The 19,244-nt window shown below is 40.1% G+C and overlaps 1 protein-coding gene across 1 annotated transcript in view; it reads right to left on the reverse strand.

The window, feature by feature from the left end:
• Nucleotides 1–19,244, reverse strand: part of adgb (androglobin) — a 43,427-nt gene that overhangs the window by 11,285 nt on the left and 12,898 nt on the right. The window contains exons 11-27 of the mRNA XM_038727795.1: nucleotides 18,860–18,953; nucleotides 18,170–18,323; nucleotides 15,661–15,706; nucleotides 13,416–13,527; nucleotides 13,152–13,215; nucleotides 12,890–12,976; nucleotides 11,649–11,757; nucleotides 11,054–11,192; nucleotides 8,678–8,792; nucleotides 7,516–7,677; nucleotides 5,962–6,100; nucleotides 5,469–5,603; nucleotides 2,426–2,519; nucleotides 1,590–1,721; nucleotides 1,170–1,323; nucleotides 698–885; nucleotides 208–374 (exon numbers count right to left, since the gene is read on the reverse strand). Coding sequence (XP_038583723.1) covers nucleotides 208–374; nucleotides 698–885; nucleotides 1,170–1,323; nucleotides 1,590–1,721; nucleotides 2,426–2,519; nucleotides 5,469–5,603; nucleotides 5,962–6,100; nucleotides 7,516–7,677; nucleotides 8,678–8,792; nucleotides 11,054–11,192; nucleotides 11,649–11,757; nucleotides 12,890–12,976; nucleotides 13,152–13,215; nucleotides 13,416–13,527; nucleotides 15,661–15,706; nucleotides 18,170–18,323; nucleotides 18,860–18,953 — 2,091 coding nt within the window. The remainder of the gene's footprint in view (nucleotides 1–207; nucleotides 375–697; nucleotides 886–1,169; nucleotides 1,324–1,589; nucleotides 1,722–2,425; nucleotides 2,520–5,468; nucleotides 5,604–5,961; nucleotides 6,101–7,515; nucleotides 7,678–8,677; nucleotides 8,793–11,053; nucleotides 11,193–11,648; nucleotides 11,758–12,889; nucleotides 12,977–13,151; nucleotides 13,216–13,415; nucleotides 13,528–15,660; nucleotides 15,707–18,169; nucleotides 18,324–18,859; nucleotides 18,954–19,244) is intronic.

Below are 19,244 nucleotides of genomic sequence, written 5' to 3' on the forward strand. Positions count from 1 at the left end.
GAAATGGCTGTGACACAGTTACATAGCTTCCATATGTTGGGGTTAAATTATGATGGTAAGGAAATCACAGATGAAAACAGATATTGAAAATGTAACTTTCTCACACATAGATACGAACGAGTATTGATACGTTGTCCTGTGTTTTTGAAATCTAACACACAGATAAAAGGCTGTCTGACAAAATTACTAAACCTAATGACTGCTTACCTTTGTTGGCCAGGAAGAAGAACACAGGAATTACAACATGGCCCTTCCCGGTGTTGCCAGCCACCTCCTTCTCATGGTCCAGAATGGACAGACGGATCAACACATCTGGCTTGGAAGTCTGAAACTGAATTGTTCCTAGGACGTCTGCCGTCACCTGCACATTGTAACTGTGGAAAAAAAGTTTCAAATGATTGTGGGTACCATTAGCCTCTCAGAGTACCCCTCATGTTGTCTTATGTTAAGAGCACATACATTACTAAACCTTATAAGGTTTAGTAATGTATGTGCTCTTTGAATATTGTCACACCTTGTTTCTAATTATCAAACATGCATATACTGTACTGCAAGTAAGAATACGTGAGAGTTACTGGATCAAATTATTTGTATGATACATCCTCAGCAACAATTAATTTCAGTTGACCAGTATAAAACCTATGATGATTATTCTACTTAACTTTTCAATCAAATCTATGCCCTATAATTCTCTTACCGACATATGAGGTTTTTCTCATTGGGAATATAATAATTCCGGAACTCCTTCACTGAGAAGGTGTTGAGTGGAGTCTCATGGGACAGTTTTGGAAGGACTTCACTTGAGCTGATCAAGCGCATCTTCCACTTGGCACCAACAGGGGGTGATTCAGGTGCGACAGCCTCTGCTACAAAGGTATACCCAAGCTGGAACAAGAGATACAGAGAGATTTAACAATAAAATCTGTCTGTCTTTCACACTCAATAAAGAGTGTGAAAGACAGATGGAAATAGGTTAAGCACAACAAGGAGAAATGCTGATTTACTGTTTTCTTTTAGGATTTGTTTCATGTATAATACTAGAAATTATTACACCAGGTAGCCACAGTTTGTCGCCAAACAGTCAAGTTTGTACCTAGTTTTCGATTAAGTCAGGCAGGAAGCACATAAAATATGTCAAGTATGTGAACATTTGAAGTGCAATGACAGACCTTGTTAGGTTGATAGACACTGGGTGCTGCTTTGTTGAAGACCATGTCCAGCTCCTTTCCTGTGTCATTATTTACAATGTGCAGCAGACAATTAGGGATTGGGCAGTAGACCTTTGGTACCAGCAGCATCTCCTTAGGAACCAGGAATACCTCTCTTAACAAACAACACAAGTAAAACCAAGTTATAAAAGGTCTGACTAAATTGTCAAGTAGTTTTCCGCTGTTTATTGTTGAAATTCTGAAATGCCATCTTACATTTATATTAGCTTTACTGGCAGGAATGAGAGTTCAGACAGTATGACATTTGGTGAGAAGGAGACATCAGTAATTTTACACCTGGATTCACACAGATTTTCCAAACCAGGTTGGGAATTCTCTTTTGCTGACAATCCTAACCTTCAAGCTACAGTGTTCTCTAACCTAAAGACCAAAACCCAGGAATCGGCTGTGTCTTGAAGAGGGACAGAGTAGTCAGCAAACGTTATTCTAGTCCACTCATCTTGCTGACAGGGGTAGAGCTCTGCTGTACTCTCAGAGTGGTCAATGATATACCTGTGCAAAAAACACAGAGGGGCAGAGCACATATACAAATGTCAATTTTAAACAGAGTATTAAAACCACGTGAATAGTAAGAAGGCTGTCACTAAATCTATTACCAGCAAAAAATTTACTCAAACTTTTTTAATAATATTTCTGATGTAGTGGATAATGAATAAAATCAATGGAGGAAAGTAGATGCACTTCACGTCTCAGTGTGATCTTTCACTGAAGTGGATGTTTCTGTCAGTTAAGAAAAACACACGCTCAGAGGCTCACAAAACCCCTAACCCCACCCTCCGTACACACACCGACCGAGCTCTCAGCACTCACGCACACACATACTTCCCCAGGCAGCGGGTCATTCGGCAGACGCTGCTAGCCGATTGGAACGGGGAGAGGATAAACAGCAGATGGTACCACTGGGAAAAGATGGAACACAATGTGGAAAATGCTCCCTGCCTGGCCACCACAGGCCGCCACAATCAGGAGGGGGAGCAGATTCTGGCCATGCGGTGCAACAGAGAGGCTAAACGCATGCCATACAATATATAGCACTGTAGTAGGAGCCCCTCATATTCTCTCTGATAATGAAGTGTGTGAACAAATATCAGCCAGGTTAATGATGTGTGAGGTGTTGTCTGATTGCTGTCTAATTCAAACATTGTGTAAACATTATTTATTATCATTGTGATCATGCATTTTAATACTTAATTTACCATAGCAAGAGGGCAGCATGTTTTTCTGCATCTGCGTCAACCTTCGGCCACATGTCTAAAAGGATCTTAGATGCACTGAGGTTCTCCTTCGTGCCTGAATGACATGAACACATACACACACATACACAGAAAAGGAGCCACCATTAAAGATGAAAGACAATCCATGTTGCTGTCAAACACATGAAAAAATGGCTATAGCTGACCTAGTTCAGGGTAGGAAACAGAAATTGCAGAATGCATTTTGTGCCCCATTCAATGAGAGGTGAAAGGAGGAGATTATTCACACCTTGACATTCACTTTCACACTCATCTCACCACACAGGTCACCACACTGACAGACCAGGGGTCTCATTTATAAAACTGTATGTAGAATCCTCACTAATAGTGTACGTAAGACCAAAAGCCAAAAATGGTGTATGCCAAAAAATATTCAGACTTCTAAAACCGTGCGTACGTATATCTGTAAGCAAGTTTCCTTTATAAATCACAATCAACTTGAAATGTGGCGCATGTGAGGGAGCTCCATGTCTGACCCTTCAAACGCCCATAGTTGACTATAAATGGTCAGTGAAATGCCCCTCATTAATATTAATACGTACTGACTGCATGAAGAAAAGGATGACTAATTCTGGCAGAAAAGCTACAAAACAAAATTTAACTCAGTGTGACACTGACGTTCCTTTTGGTGAAGCTAAAGCATGTTGTTTGGTGGGTAAAAAAATGCACTTTCATGCAACACTTGTGCACCAGAGGAAGCTCCACCCCCTTATAACCGAGCCGAGTAGTGACGTTGCTGGTTGGAGAGGGACACACATGGAAGACGGGATGACCCAGGTACTAATTTGTATTCCCCTGTTTGAAAAGAGAGTAAACCAAATGCATTCCAGTAGTGTTTAAACATTTATTTAGGCTACACAAACACTGTTCAATTAATGAGGCTGCCGATGAGACTATGACTTGTTTTATATGACATAAGCAGTACACTGAAAGAATTACTTAATAAATAGTGCTATATTTTCCATATTGTGTTTTTGTTTTTGTTGTGCATCACAACCACACGCTGGCGTACAGCATTTAGCTCAAAATGGCAACGAACATGTGATAACAATGTGATATAAAACTATGCACTCGTATTTGCTCGACTGATACATTGAAAACGGCATCAATTTAAATGTAATTTGTCCTCCTGTTCACCTTATTCATGAGAATAAATTGCACTGCATGCAAGTACCCTATGAATTAATATGATTCCTGATTAAACTGATATTTGAGGGGTTCTTTTAGTTTTGTTTATTATCCTAAATCTGGATCTTTTTGTGTGCGCTGCAAATGATTCTGGGAAAATCAATCAAACGGTGTTTGTTTATTCAGAAAGGTTTTAAGCCAATAATAACACACCATTTAAAAATGAGGTCCCAGAACCTTTGCTTAAAGATGTAGTACTATGTGTTCATGAGCATGTGTATGTGTCAGCAAGTGTGTGTTTCTGCATGTAAGTGAGAGAAATGTGGCATGTGGCATAGGTGTCCTCTCATCCTCCTAACCCCTGTTCCCTCCCTAGTGTTCAGCTCTCCCTTTTCAAATGGCCACTTGTCCAAATTCATATAGCCATTATAGTGGGCCAAAGCTGGCTATTGAGAGATGAAGACCTCCTATCATCTTTATAACCTACGAGAGGCACTAGACAGACAGAAAGAGAAGAAGGAGCACAAGGAGAAAAAGAAAGTGGTAGAGTTGGGTGAGAAGCAAGTTGTTTGAGGTTTGAGAATTTGGCCATTTAAAATAGGCAAAGGCCAGTTCTTACTTTTCTTTAAATGAACGGCTTTTCAAAGTGTAGTTAGACAGGCAGTGTTTTTAAAATATGATTGGTGTTTTGCTATTACTTTAAGTGCCACTCTGAAAGCTGCACTTTGTGCTTTGACTTGTTAATGAATAATTTGAGAGAACTTAACCATGACAGGTCTATATTATAAAAGTCAAGCTTTTCAGCCTGCGTGTGTGTGTGTGTGTGTGTTTGTGTACTCATGCTAATGGCATATAACTACCAGCAATATTTTTTAGTGTTGCTGGCAGATGGGTTCCATAATTATGTGGATATTTTGGGTGTTTGGTATGCTTGAAACACATTTTCAAGCCATAAAATAATGGGCAAAATCCCATCTATGGCATTATACAGCACTGTTTTATGCAAATGCTGCATTAATGAGGCAGTGCATACTCCCATTTTCACAAGTTATTCAGAGGATGACAGTGTCATGTGTGGCGCCCAGAGAAGACGGTTGGCTTCAGGTCCCGGGCATAAATGTCTGGGCAATGTGTCACCTCCTGTGTTTTCTTAATAAGTGATGCACCTTCGTGGTAAGATAATTACCACCACCTCTGGAGAAATATTAAAAATAACTGAAACTTAGGGAATATTGCCTGCAACCTGCATAAGAGCCGAATTAGCACTGAAACAGTGCAAGAACAAAAAAAAGTACAAAAGAAAAGCTGCTGAGCTCGGTCTCTCTATATAATCTCTCATTCTTTCCTACAAACTGTCCAGTGTTTCCATGTCTTTTCTTTCCCATTTTTCACTTGCTGTCACTATTGAGAGGTTTGTTTGTTGATGCAGAATGTTGTGCGCAGGTGTGTGTGCGTTTCCTCTATGTATTTATATCCCCTCTGTGGCCACCCCTCATCTGTCAGGGTGTATTAGTAAGAGTGGCAGTATCATCAATACATATTTGAGGCTCAATACATGCCATCGGGCAAACTCAAACAGTGAATATAAGATGCAGAAGATGTTTTTGGACACTAAATAATAAGCTAATTGTGTTGTCCCCCCCCCCCCCACCATGTCTAATTTGGTCCCTTAGCCTTCCAAGTTGCTGCAGATGTGTTTGTCTTTCAAACATAGAGCACTGAAGAAGAAAACAGAATTTAAGACTGTGTAATCAGAAGAAAGCATTTGCAACTATTCAAATGAAACACGACATTTTAACCTGACCATGATAACTTGAACTATATATATATATATATATATATATATGTGTGTGTTTACCTGGTTTTGAGGCATTAAAGATCTTTCGTTCTGAGTGCCTTTTGAATTCACCCTGCAGAATGGTGACAGCCTTGACCTCCCTGTCTGTTGGCTCCCTGTCTCTCCACCTTTCTGGAGGCTTCAACTCTGCATCCACTTAAGAGAGTAACAGCAGAACATTGCAAGTTAATACTGATTCCCGAACTATGAAAACTGTTAAATATGGTATAATGATTGAAGAGGAATTTATTTTGAATTCAATTAGTATAAATAAGTTAACTCTTATATGATTTGAGTTGTGTTCTTTCCTTGCATGTCAGAAATCATTTGAGTAGGGTATCGTTGGCGTAATAAAGTGTTTAAATCCACTCATTTTATCAATTTTATACACTGTAGGGGAAATGATGATGTAGTGTATTATACACTACAATTTTACCTGTTTTAGGTGTATAATCACAATCATATGTAAATGGAAAACACAACATTTACAAACACACAAATGACACATACATACATATAGGGGAGTGTTCTTCGGCATTAGTGGCCAAGAGTGAAGGGTCAGCTGTTAGGGCCAGTACACCAAACCGCTCATCTGCAGTCAGCTTCCTGCCCAGAGCGTGATACAGCATGTGGTAAACAGCAAGGTTAAACACCTATACACACACACCCAGACATACAGCACACATGCACACAAGAGAAAGAGGAGAGATGTTAGCAATTTTGTGCTGTATGTGTGTCTGTGTTTGAGCGCTGAGTATATGAAGGTGCTTATTTTTCAAGATATTTCGATTTTTGTAATTTACACCCTCATAAATATGTGAAAATGAGAGGTCACAGTGTATATGAGACATAATTCATGAGCATTCAAGACTAACCCCCCTGTAGACTCCATCATGCAATAACCACAAAGGTTAGTACAGTGTATTATCCTTCTTTTCCCACTTTTGCCACTTTCCAGCAATCAAAATCTACTAACACTGATAATAATGAAGCTCTGGCTCTGCAGACATATTTGGTTAATTTAACAATTGGGGCAATATGGTACCTAAATAAAAACATTTTATTTTACTATTCCAAAAAGTACAAGAAGCAGCCTTATAACACTTAAACAGACAACCCTAAAGACATAGTTCGGGATTTTTGAAGTGGTGCTGTATAAGGCTGTATAAAGCTGCAATAGATGGCAGTCAGCTTTTACCCAGTTTGGAGAAGCAGAGATATATCGGGCAGCGTTATATAGTGCACATCCAGGTTGTGCTTATGCGTAGGAATATGGAAAATCTACAGTTGAGAAAGGAAATGGTCTGCCAGCAATGGAAAGAGCTGAAAATATGAAAAAATACCGTACTCTCAAACTTATATAGATTTTTTTGGTGGGTTTTGCTTTTAGGTGGCTTAAATGCTGGTGACCCTGTCCACAGCAGTACTTTGCTTAGTTTCTCTGCCGGTACAACTTTCTCCTTCCCCAAACTGGAGACACTCGCGCCGCCATCTACTGCATGTAATACACTTGCGAGGGATGAGTACCTCATTCAGCCCCATGTCAGAAATCCCAAACTTTCCCATTAAAACAATAAGCTTTAGTTTATTGCATGTTAGCTTGCATCAGTCTACATCACAGTTTTGCAGTTTCCGCAAATAATGCGGACCCTCTGGCTAGGTAGAGCCGTTATCGTTCATGGCTGCTGAAAAACAAGTGGTTTTTTTTATTGTAAAATGACTGCAAAGCGCAGGCCCGAGTGGCATTGGTCATAAAATACTTAATATGCATTCTCTTAAAAGACCTCAATTGTTGAGTGAAAAATGTAATTTGTTGGCTAAGTGAAACGGTTAGTAAGGAATACATAAGTAGTGTAAGTATGAATTATTATTTATTATCAACTCAGTTACATGCTATATGGTCACAGATGTAATACTAAATGTGATTTAGTCAATCTGAACCAAAGACTGCATCTAGATGTTTTAACTGTTAATAAATTACTAAAGTACAGTATAAAGTAGAGTGAAATATTCACTGTATGTACATCAAAACTGTGTCCCACCATAGGACCATAGATAAACAAGCTACCTGGTGGTGTTTTCCCAGGGTGGTGTTGATGTTTTGGGGGCAGTGAGCCTCTTCTAGGGTTCTTCTGGCTGCTGGCTGGTCCTGCTCATCACTAAAGGAAGACACCAATCTGGAGAGGGCTCTCAAGATGGACATGGCCTGCTCAGTGAAACGAGCACTTTCCTGTTTAAAATAGGTAAGCAGTGGGGAAGCATTACAATGTTGTTTATCAAATTAAATGGAATGCAAGTTAAATAAAAGACAAGCAGAACTCCCACAATACCAATATACTTTGGTGAATTTCAATGGAACACATCAGGATTGTTACAGGAAATCTGCTATAAAAATCTTTGTTTTTCTCACATGCATGAGACTACCATCGTACCCATTGTTTCTCACATGAAAATTTGAAAATATTATACATATAGCAACACAAACATCAGGCTAAAAAGTAAGAAAGCAGAGGCATCATCTTACTAACATGCTGTAATTTTATAAATTGAAGCTGAAATGAATTCTATTCAAAAAATTTTTCAAGGCAATTTCATTCAGTCCGTCTCTATGTCCGACCAAGGTCTGCACTTTGTATTGTCACTATTGTTCCAAGATTCCTTTTTTCCAACACATATCCAGATGAAAAATATCAACCTTTTTTCTCAAAAGCATGAAAGGATTGTGCAGCCTTGGCAGAGGTGCTGATGCTCTGAGTGCTTTCTACTTCATTTGTTTAGTCACCACTGTATTTCTCACACACTATATGCCTCTCTCAGGGCCTTTTTGTTTTTGTGTATTGTGACTAATTTCAGCTTTTTATAAGTGAGGAAGTGACTGGAAGACTGAAAAGGAAATTAAAGGCAATATGCAGAAAGTTACATGTTAAGGTGTAACTACCTTGTAGCAGCAGATGACAGAAAATGTTAGACTGGATGGTATGTTGAAGGGCTATTGTGTGTATTTAGACATAAGAAAAAGAAAAACTGTCATGTATTGTTAACTTTACTGTACTGTACTCCAGCTGTGGTGGACCCCTCAGTTGTAAAGTTGCATCCACAGATAAATAATTTTTATTTTAAATTAACATTCCTTATTCAGCAAACAAACTAAAAAGACCTCTCAACTTATGTGTTGTGAAATTTCTCTCAGTGTCAATGGACTGTCAAATAATATCAAAGACCCTTGTCACCTTAGTAAGGTGTGACATGATGGTTTCTTCATCCCCAAAGATTAAAGGCATCTTGCTGCACAGGTGAATGTGGTAGCCCACTGCTGCCTTTGCGTGGAAGGACAACACATTCCGCCTGGAGTGGACAGAAAGGAAACAGAGCATTTTGAAAACAGGAACACTTTACTGCACACTATAAGTTACTCTAAAACAGCAATTCCCAATCTTTCTGACTTGTGACCCTTTATAAAGACTGTATTGCCTATTCATGACTCCTCTTCATAGGCTCCATTGTTGCTACCGGTGTTTTGCCTTGTCAAAAAATGCTACCGTAGCGCAAATCGATAGCAGAGTCTATCGAGTCCCTCTGCCCTATCGAAAAAATGCTACCTTATGTGTTACCATTTCCAATCCCATAAAGGTATAACTCTGATTATATTATAACATCATTTCAGGGGTAGCGTATTCTGATTCTGACTAATATCCCCTGTCAAATAATGCTCCCACTACAGAATAATTTTATATTACACCACTACTCACTCCGTGTGTACTGTAAGGAGATGGGGAGCATGTTGAAATACTATATTATCCCATCTTTAATTAAGATATCAGGGGTAGCGTATTCTGATAGACTAATAATTATTTTCTTTTTGATATTGCTGACGATCAGCCACTGTCTCGACGGCATGCCCAACAGCAAGGTTGCACAGATTTATGGCCATGGTAACAGACCACGCTTATGGGTCGTGAGCAAGCGCAGAACCTTTAAGGTAGCATAAACTGACAGAACACCGCTTCAAACAAAGAGTGAGCCTTCTTAGTTTTAACGATTTAGAGGGCTGCAGAAAGTTTAAATTTCGCATCTTAAAAAAAGTTAAAAGTAGACAAACAGAAAGACAACATTATTTGTGACGCAGCAATATTTTTATCTTTATGTTCATCTCATGACCTCTCCAATTTATCTTGCGACCCCCCAAAAAAGTTATTTGTCTGAAGCAGTGGTTCCCAGCCTTGGGGATTGGGAACCACTGCTTCAGACAATTCATTTTGTTTTGTCATTGCAATTACTGAGTAGAACAATATCTAAATATTTGGTTTCTAAATAAATGAAAGTAATAGTAAGGAGTACAGAGGTATCCATATACAGTTTTTGGTAATAGTAATTGTACAATCAGAGGGAAAATGCATTCAACAACAGTGAATTCAACTGAATAAAATCCCTTTTTAATCTTAATAGTGGAACTATGTTTCTGTCAAGTGGCACTGAGTGGGTCAAACAGTCAGAAGTGCTGTAGCCTAGCCTGAGTTTCTAGGGCCTGGTCAGGCATGAGAGTGGATCCCCACTTCCCTGGCCCCATTAGCTTAACATAATTCAGCCATCATAGTCTAACTAGATGGATGAGCACTGAGGCGGAGCTGGGCTAGTGCTGTAGAAGAACAGGACAGCATTCAAAAGGGAAACTGATGGGAGAAAAAGAAAAGGCAGCGACGAGAATGGGAGAGAAAGAATAAAAGAAGTGTAAAGGGAGATGTAAAAAGGCAAGACAAAAAGCTCTAGATTAAAAAAGGACTGTATGTTCAAATAATATAGAAGAAGAAATCAGACACAATCAGTGGACAGACTCAAAAAAATAACACATTGGCAAAATAGTGTACCACATACAGCAACATTCAAAGAGAAAAAGAAGAAAAAAGAAGAAAGTTATTATCTCTTGGAAAAAGTGTACTATGGGGCATATGGGCATGATAAGTTGAGTGCTATGTATGTGATTATGGCTCAGTGGTAATTGCACTGCTGCATACCTGCGCCTGACCCCAGAAACTAGGCCCTCTGCTTCTAGGCCAAGTAGCACCCATTAATAGAGACTAGGACAGATGATTTTTACTGCTTTTCAGAGCATCTGAGGTAGGCAGATATCCTCTGCTCACTTTATGATTAAGCTTTAAGGAGATCTATGCATAGCTGTAAAAATGACAACAAGAGTCAAACTCTTCCTTTCATCAAAATACCCTATGGGTGCTGTGCAAAAAAAAGCATACATTTTTAAAACAGATTTCCATGGTGGGAATTAAACCTCTATCCTTGGCAGCATTAGTTGCCGTGCTGACGAAGATGTCAATATTTTTTAATAACAGATACAAGAATCAAAGTACTATCATACCATATCAAATATTGTAGTATTGTAAGTATGAAATGTCATACTAAAGGATATACTACTGTGGTCTTAACTAATGGTAATCCTGATTAACATAAAAGTCATAATTATTACACATTACAGAGTCTAGAAAAATAGATTTGTGACATCCTAGTCGGTGCCATCTTATGAACTTAATCTTAGCTTTTCATTTTGATCAATACAGTACACAGCTCTCAGTAGTAGCTCAATGCTGTCCTACCCTGCTGGTAAGTTAAGCATTTTTGCCTTTGAGGAGGTGGTCTTGATGGTGAGAACTGGCAGCTGAGAGCGCAAGCTTTTCCAGGAGTATGACTGGGCGATGAGGACTGCAGACCCACACGCTGCTGACATTTCCTTTTCTATGAGTTGTCATAGAGTGGAGAGAAAAGTGTACTAGTCACACACCACTGGGGACTGCAGATGTAAATTAGCCTAAGGCTAACTCTGGTGTAATGCATCAAATGTTTACATTTATGTTATTAATTGCACATGGTCCCTTCTAAATAAAAATCAATCAATCAATCAAACCACAATCAAATATCAGAAACACTGTAGGTCAAATTCATAAAATGTTCATTCATTGTTGTTTTTTATGAATATTTGTACACTGCACTTTATATCACCAATACAGTTATAGTTTATATAGATTTTTATAGTTTGTATGGATTTTTGCATGCACAGATAGAGAGTTATAACTGCTGTTAAAGACTTGAGTCAAGCTCCTTACGTTACTTGCTATATCAGAAAATCCTTTTGTATCTGATTATCTATGTCTTTGTGTGCATGTGTGTGTGTGCATGCATATAAACCCTTACTCTCCTCAGCTGTATCCCCCCTGAGAAGCAGAGCAGAGAAGCTGATGAGGATCTGGGAAGGTTGTAGGCTGTCCACACACAGGTAGTGAGTGCCTCTCACCTCTGGACACTGGAGGGGAAATGCACAAACACACACACTGGCCTTAGTTATCAGTACGAATGCTGATAAGGAGAGGAACAAGTGAAAGAGAGAAAGAGCAGAAAGCCGTATGGAGGGTGATGGATAAACTGATAGAAGGATGGCTTAGTGGAAGAGAAGCTGGAGGAAAACCCAGAGGAATAGATGTATCAAGGGGAGACAGAAAAGAGCTGAGTGAGTTAAAGAAGCATCTGAGGTGACACCTGAATAGAAGTGGCCAAAGCGGTAAATTTGGTAATGTAAGAAAAAGCAGTCAGTAAGAAAGACAAAGCAGGGGACAAAGAGAGGGGCAGAAAATGCAGATAGAGAACAAGAGAAGAGGGAGAATGCATACGTGTCTAGAATGACTAGTTACTTATTAGTCGGTGCGATGACATTGTCCTGTTGAGTTTTTATGCCAATGGTTTTACACTATTCCACTCATCTGTGGAATAGTAAAATCTCATCTAACACACCAAGAAATTTAGCAATTCGCCATCAAAGGCATAGTAGAAGGAGACTGCAAGCTAGTTAGCATAGATGTAAAGAATTCTGGATTTAAAATACTAAAAATTAGCTCTACTATACCACAAGGATACACACAATACATTTTTGTGTATCCTTCACTCCACAGGGCACCTTCAACTCATCATTAGTGGGTACTGTGTACTAGGGGTGTCGAAGATTCGATAGGCGGAGCCTGATTCAACTCACAACCTCACAGCTGAATCTTCACAGAGCGTTATAAAACGAGGATCAAACGATTTTGGCTATATGGGGGTGCTCAACTTCTGATTTTACAAAGAACTACCTGTTTTATCTGGTTTTATCCCAAAAACTTATAAATACAATATACAGCCTATTATGATATAAATATCAACATATGATGCCGTAAATAAACATGTGAAAATAAAGAAGCGTTTTAGAAATCTTTTGAAAGTATGTCAATAAGTAGAGACTGCAGCTCTGCAGCTTCTCAAACCCCCCCTGATGCACACACACTGATTCACCAGTCGACTATAGGCAATCATTGACAATTCTGATTAGACTATGTAAATCCTTCGTCAGGGACAGCCCTACTATGTACAGGGTTGAATTCATGTGTGAGTTTGTGTGTGTGTACTTCAGGACTTGCTACAGTAGATGTCACAGGGATAGATCCGGTGGCAAGAGTAGATGTTGTTGTTGCAGTTTTGGACAAGACAGTGCTCTGCAGACATCAACAGTTAAATTAATAATATATCCAATATTAACAGCATTAATATGTCAAAGCACAAATACATGGAATCGTGCGGGAAAATAAATGGAAAACTTATAAAGTACCAGCACTGGAGACTGAATATGCAGAAATTAGTCACTGAGTTATTTCGTTATACACACTGTACCTTAAGCTGAGATTTCTGGATATGATGTGGGTAGAACTGTGGTTTATGGAACACAAAGAGAGTCCTGGAAGGAAAACATGAATAAATGCCAGTTAGTTGAGCTTAGTTGATAAAAGCAATTTTAATCATGAACATGTATTTTTTCTGGCCCCCCAATCATACTTTTTTCACAACTGTCTATATTTATCTATTCGAACAGTATGTTTGCAGTGCATAAGTAAATATCTGTGTCTATGTGTGCGTGTGTGTGTGTGTGTATCTCACTGAAAACATTTAGCAAAGTCATCCAGGTCCACCCAGGTCTCCTGCAGGATGGGTTTGACAGTAGGTGAGGGTTCCTCAGTTACAGGGTCACTCATTGCAGTTTTAGGCCGATCTGGAAGAAAGGTTCATATTCCTCTTTAGGCTGAAACTATTTGTGTTTATATAAACATTTTTTGTTTACTAAGACATTTTGTGTAAGGTAGCAGGTTTTCAGTATGCACCCGCTGAGCTGAGAGATGGATTAAAAAGTAAGTAAAGTATTTAACATTGTTCATTATTGCTACACAAATCTACAGCCTCTTGTATAGGAAAAATAAGTCCTTATCAAGTTGATTAGATGCTTTCCATGCCAAACTCAGAGGTGGAAATGGGGGGAACGCATGGGAACAAATGAATGCTGTTCCGGGAGTAGGGGGAAATCAGTTCTAGCTGTTTTACACTGCTTCTAAAGCATGCTCATGAAACAAATACAATTTACTGTGCTTGAACGCACCACAAATCCAGCTACTGTCCATACAGCCGATGGGTAGGCGTGACATTGCAGGCTCCCTGGAACCTTCCCCAAAGTAGCATTTCTGTCTCAGTGTTACTGGCTACATGTATCCTGGAAGCTGCAGTGATGTTGACATGTACGCACCCTGCGTTTCTGATGCATTAAAATCCGAAAGGACGCATTAAACTCACTATAGACATGTACAGGGAATGTGCCCGTTTTTCCCCCATGAGTATGCTAATGTTACATTGTGAACAACAAATCTGTGTTGAAATCATTAAAATCCTGTTCTCTGTGAGCTCCTATACACACACACACACACACAGCAGAGCAGAGAGGCCGCCCTGAAGAAGCGAACCAGGTGAAGATAACGCCAAAATTACTCAAGTTGATAACTGTTATTACTCAAGTTCACAACTGTAATTGTTACTGTACCTTGAAATTAAAAAGCCAATACTTAATCAATACACCTGTTCAATAAGTATAAACATGTGCAAAACATATAGTATGTAAACGTTGCTATTATAGTTGCTGCTCTAGAAACAACATTTAGTTATATTTAAAAATAATAATAATAATGAATATATATATATATATATTCTTTTTATACATAAAACACAAAAGGAATGAAAAAGAACCAAGAGCATTGATAGAGAAGTGAACCCACATAAGTCGTAGTATTGATAAAATTCAAATGATACCCATCCCTAAACATGAGTTTAACACTACAGTTTATCAAAAAACACACATTTTATTGCGGACCCACTCAATTTTCCTGGAACTGACTCAAATGACCACCGTGGGTCCAGGAGAGAACATGTTTTTGGAAAGCATCATCAAGTCTGCCATCAAGAAAATAATCAGTAGTAGTAAGATTTTTTTATGCAGCTCTCATGATAATAAGTATAATCAACAATAATTTGTTTATAAAACCCAAGTATGGTTCCCCCAGTAAAATGTGGAAATTTCCACAACTGGTCACACTTAAAACCAAATAGATACAGAATTGTTTGTGAAATCTCCCATTTCAAAATGCTGCGAGTAACAAAATGACTTTCCTCTTGTGACTCAGAGCAAGTTATCCTAGACTCAAATCATTATCTGAAACACAGTGAGCCAAATTGGCCAAACTCCCACATAATGGCATAGTGTAAGCGCACATGCACATCCAAACTCCCACTCACTGACTCCCACTATCTCAACGCATGCAGAGCAAAGTCATAGACATATGCACATGGACACACTGTCCACCCAGAAGCACACGCACGCACGCACGCCCACACACACGCACACACGCACACACACACACACACACACACTCTGCCCCCAAGCTCTTCTCAAAGCGAGAAGTCTGATCAGAAAGCTGAGGTGGCGAGGGCCAGTGTCTCTGCTGCTGAGTAATGGTGGTCCGCTAACTCAAACTGCAGGTGTTACTAAGCAACTAAACGAGGGCAGAAAGAAGGCAGGGAGTTGGCTGGTTGTCATAACGGATCATTTCAGTCCCATCTTCTTCAAAGTGTCTTGGCCAAGCGATGGAAGCATGGAGAGAAAGATGGAGGGAGTGGAGGCGAGATATGCAAATACTTCTAATCACATTAATTGGACTATGCTGCACAGAGGCTGTCCAAGTCAACCAATGAAGAAGTCCTTCAGTACAAGCCTAATATTTCACTACAAGGCAATCTTATGTACTGATACAGTGCAGATTATTTTGAACATAAATGAGGGGCCCAGCATCGGAACAGCTTTTACCATTGGAGATGCCATCATCGTCCTTCTTGCTGTCCTCTGCAGTAACCTAAAGGGACAGAGAGGGAGAGAGAGAGGAAAAGAGAGAGAGAGTTAGAGAGGCATGAACAGTGAGTTGCTGATAGAGTAACACTGCCAGGGATACGCCTCCACCCTCTAGTGATTCCATGCCAGCTGTGGTGTTGCGCCATTCTCGCCGAACACCACAGGACACAAGACACGGTCTAATGTGACATGGCCTGCTCCTCTCCTGCTAAAAACACCACCAGAGAATACCAGCTCTAATTTACTTTGACTGTCAGTGACAGATGAGGAGTTATTATGTTGTTTAAGATGTGACTCTCTTAGAGGGGAATTACTCAACAGCTCTGATTTCATGCTTCGTCTGCCCAACACAATAAAAATATATCTAATGAGTCATTATCAAATCCTTTAAATACCCTATTCCTCTGTCTGAGCAAGGCAGGAGATGATGTGGTCTTAAAAAGGAAATCCACTGCTGATTTCATAACAAAGCTAGATTTCAACATTATACAGGAGTGGTACACCTGTATCAACTAGCTGAAATTTGCTCCACGCCCCTCTCCATCTGACGTTTCTTGTTCTTCACCAAATAATGCTCCCTTGAGGAAAAATCCTGGTGAATGTGAAACAGTTTACTCTGCTCTGAATAAGAATTATGGCTTTGTCTCGTGTAACTTCAAAGCAACCCCAGCCAAGACTCTCTAATGAGTCAGAGTCAAAGTGTGTGTGTGTGTGTGTGTGTGAGTCACCACTTATTTGAATAAGTACCCAGAGACCCAGACAGATGGAAAGAGGCATTGTGATTGGGAGGCACACTTGATCTCCTCTCCACCTCTACAGCAACACTTTCAGAGCAACAAAGACATGAAAATGGGTGTGTGTGCGTGTGTGTGTGTGTTTTCACAAGAGTGCACATAACTTCAAGTCAAGAGTCAAGATCTAAGGCAGGGTATGTCTTGTCCACTCACAGCATGCCATTTTATTAGATCGCTTACCTGTGTATAGTAAGAGGACATAGAGACTGACAGTTACACACAAGACTCCTGGGATCTGAAGTTGCTGCTTTCGGGGGGGAGACAGCAATTTCTTTTTCAAATCACAGTCATGGGTTGATGGATGGGAGAGGGTGCATTTCTTTCTTTCCCACACTTCATGGGGCTTTTTTTCCACAGCCAGAGTTGAGTCGTTGTTCTCCAAGAGACTCTCTTCAGATTTCACATTTCCCCCTGAAGTGTAACCCATTTTATACATGAAAAGTTAAAGATCTCATTGTGGCTATTCCCGGCTCACAGGCACAAGGAAATCCATAGGAGCCCAGACTGGACTTTGGGAAGTGTAGTTCTCTGGCACAAGGAAACTGAAACCATGCAGGGGCTTTGGTGATTTAGTGATTAAACACATTCCAAGCATATTACAGGTTAAAACAGCACAGTTACGACATCAGGATCTAATTCTTTAACCCACGCTAATGTTGAGTGAGTAGACCATTGAGGGTATTAGGGACATCATGTGACACCACCTTCTTCTATTCTAGGAGCTAGGTACAGAGGTTGATACTGTTGGCCAGGGTTGACGTTCTTGCAAAGAGCAGGAACACACACGCTAAGTAAAAATGTGGCACACATATGACAAATACACAAAACCAATCCATACGGGTGCATGTGCGCACACACATCAAACGACACATCAAATTAGAGCGTCCATACTGCCCTAGCCTAACCGCTCTATAACTGGTCACAGTTACACAAGAGGGCGATTAATATGAACTCTATTTTTTCTCTGTATGCTAGGAGTGAAGTGTAATAATGATCCCCCCAGGAGACGCAGACACTGATGGCTCACCATCTAATTGCACTGCTTTTTTCATCAGCACAGTACACGACCTCTCCCTGTATGAAAACCCACACGTTCCGTTCACTACCAGCACACACCACACATTCTGTTTTCCCATCTCCCTCTGCACCGCTTTCATCTCTCCCTGTCACATATTTTTCATTTTTCACTTGTCCCCCCCTTTATACCTCTCTATCTTTGCTTCTATCCTCGTCTCTGTGTCTGTCTGTGTCTCTCGGCTGCTGCTGCTCTGACCCCCCCCCAACCGCCAACCTCCAATCTCCTTTCCCTCACTGGTTCTCTCTTTAGTGCAGATGTGCCCCTGGTCAGTAGTGGCCTGGCTGGGAGACAACAGAAGTGACTTTGAGACTGGGGGATGGCAGCCTTGTTGTCACTGACACACCGAGATACTGTTGAGCCTTCAACTGCATACTTACAGGGCAGACAGAGGGGTGAGAGAGGAAAAAATGGAGCGAGGAAATAACAAGAAGAGGCAACAAAATTTTGTGTACAGCTGCTACTGTCTTAGTTTTTCGACATGTAGCATAACTCTGTGCTTCACTGATCGTCATTGCTATTTTAATAAGTGACTAGGGGTAACCACAATTAATTTAGGTTCTATATTCAACAACAACATGACAGTAATTCCATGTACCTCTATTTTGTCTGTTGTGCTGTTCGGTGAGTTAGTGGTGCGTTCAGCTCCATCGGGCTCAAGGCCTTCTCGACATTCAGCCTCCTCTCTCTCAACAATGGACACCAGAGGGGATCCATAGGAACGCTTCCTCTCGGTGCTCTGCTTGGCCTCTCTGACACACAAAGACACGTTGATGCCACATATTATATGGACATACAGCACAAGCTTCCATATCGTAATCATAACACACAGGCAATCTCATCTCATGGTAACAGATTTAGAAGCAATACACCATATCATCTACAAATGAGTCACACATGTCACATTATTGACTGTAACATTGCTTTGATCTGTGATTTTATTTGCTTAAGTTGGCAACCATTCCCTTCAGTGTAAAAGTCAAGTTAGAACAAAAATGCCCATATAGTTTCAATGTTTCAATTGCTATTTGTCTGTCATTGTGAAGGGGGAAAGATGAGACAAGACTGAGATACAGCAAGATGATGTGAGAAAGAGTGATGTGATCATGAAAATGTACTTTTTTGATCCCTAGATGGAAGCTTCCTCCACATTGAGGTCAGAGCTCAAAGTAGCTGTAGAACATTGAAATACTCCAGAACAACACAGTTCAGTGGGCAAAAGAGCAGGACAACAGAAAAGACCCATCTCGTTTAATTTCTCAGTTTTAGATCATTTCAGTGTACGTACAGCTCAGGGGTTGGGCCAACGCCGCTCTTGACATGGTAGGAGAGAAATGGGCTGGCAACTTCAATGAACTTCTCTGGTTTTGACAAAGGAAGCTCTGTGAAAAGAGAAGAGTAAAAAATCTCACACATCATGCCAGCACTGCTTTTTTACTTCTGACTCCTTTTTACTGCATTTTCTGTTTCACAGCTGAGATCAGCTGATGTCAGCTATGCCCAAGCCAGCGGCTATTTTTATTACAGAAATATTGTAGCAATCCTTCTCTTTTTCTTCATTTCAGCATGCAGTACTGTATGCCCCCTGTACTGTAGGTTCAAAACCCCCTGCATTAGCACTCGCTTTCCTTTCTAGTCATATTTATTCATGAAATTCACCTACACACTATCAT

The sequence above is a fragment of the Micropterus salmoides genome, unplaced genomic scaffold, assembly GCF_014851395.1.
Source record: "Micropterus salmoides isolate LMB-PRFRI ecotype aquatic unplaced genomic scaffold, ASM1485139v1 Ms_hic_scaffold_18, whole genome shotgun sequence".
Taxonomy (NCBI): Eukaryota; Metazoa; Chordata; class Actinopteri; order Centrarchiformes; family Centrarchidae; genus Micropterus; species Micropterus salmoides.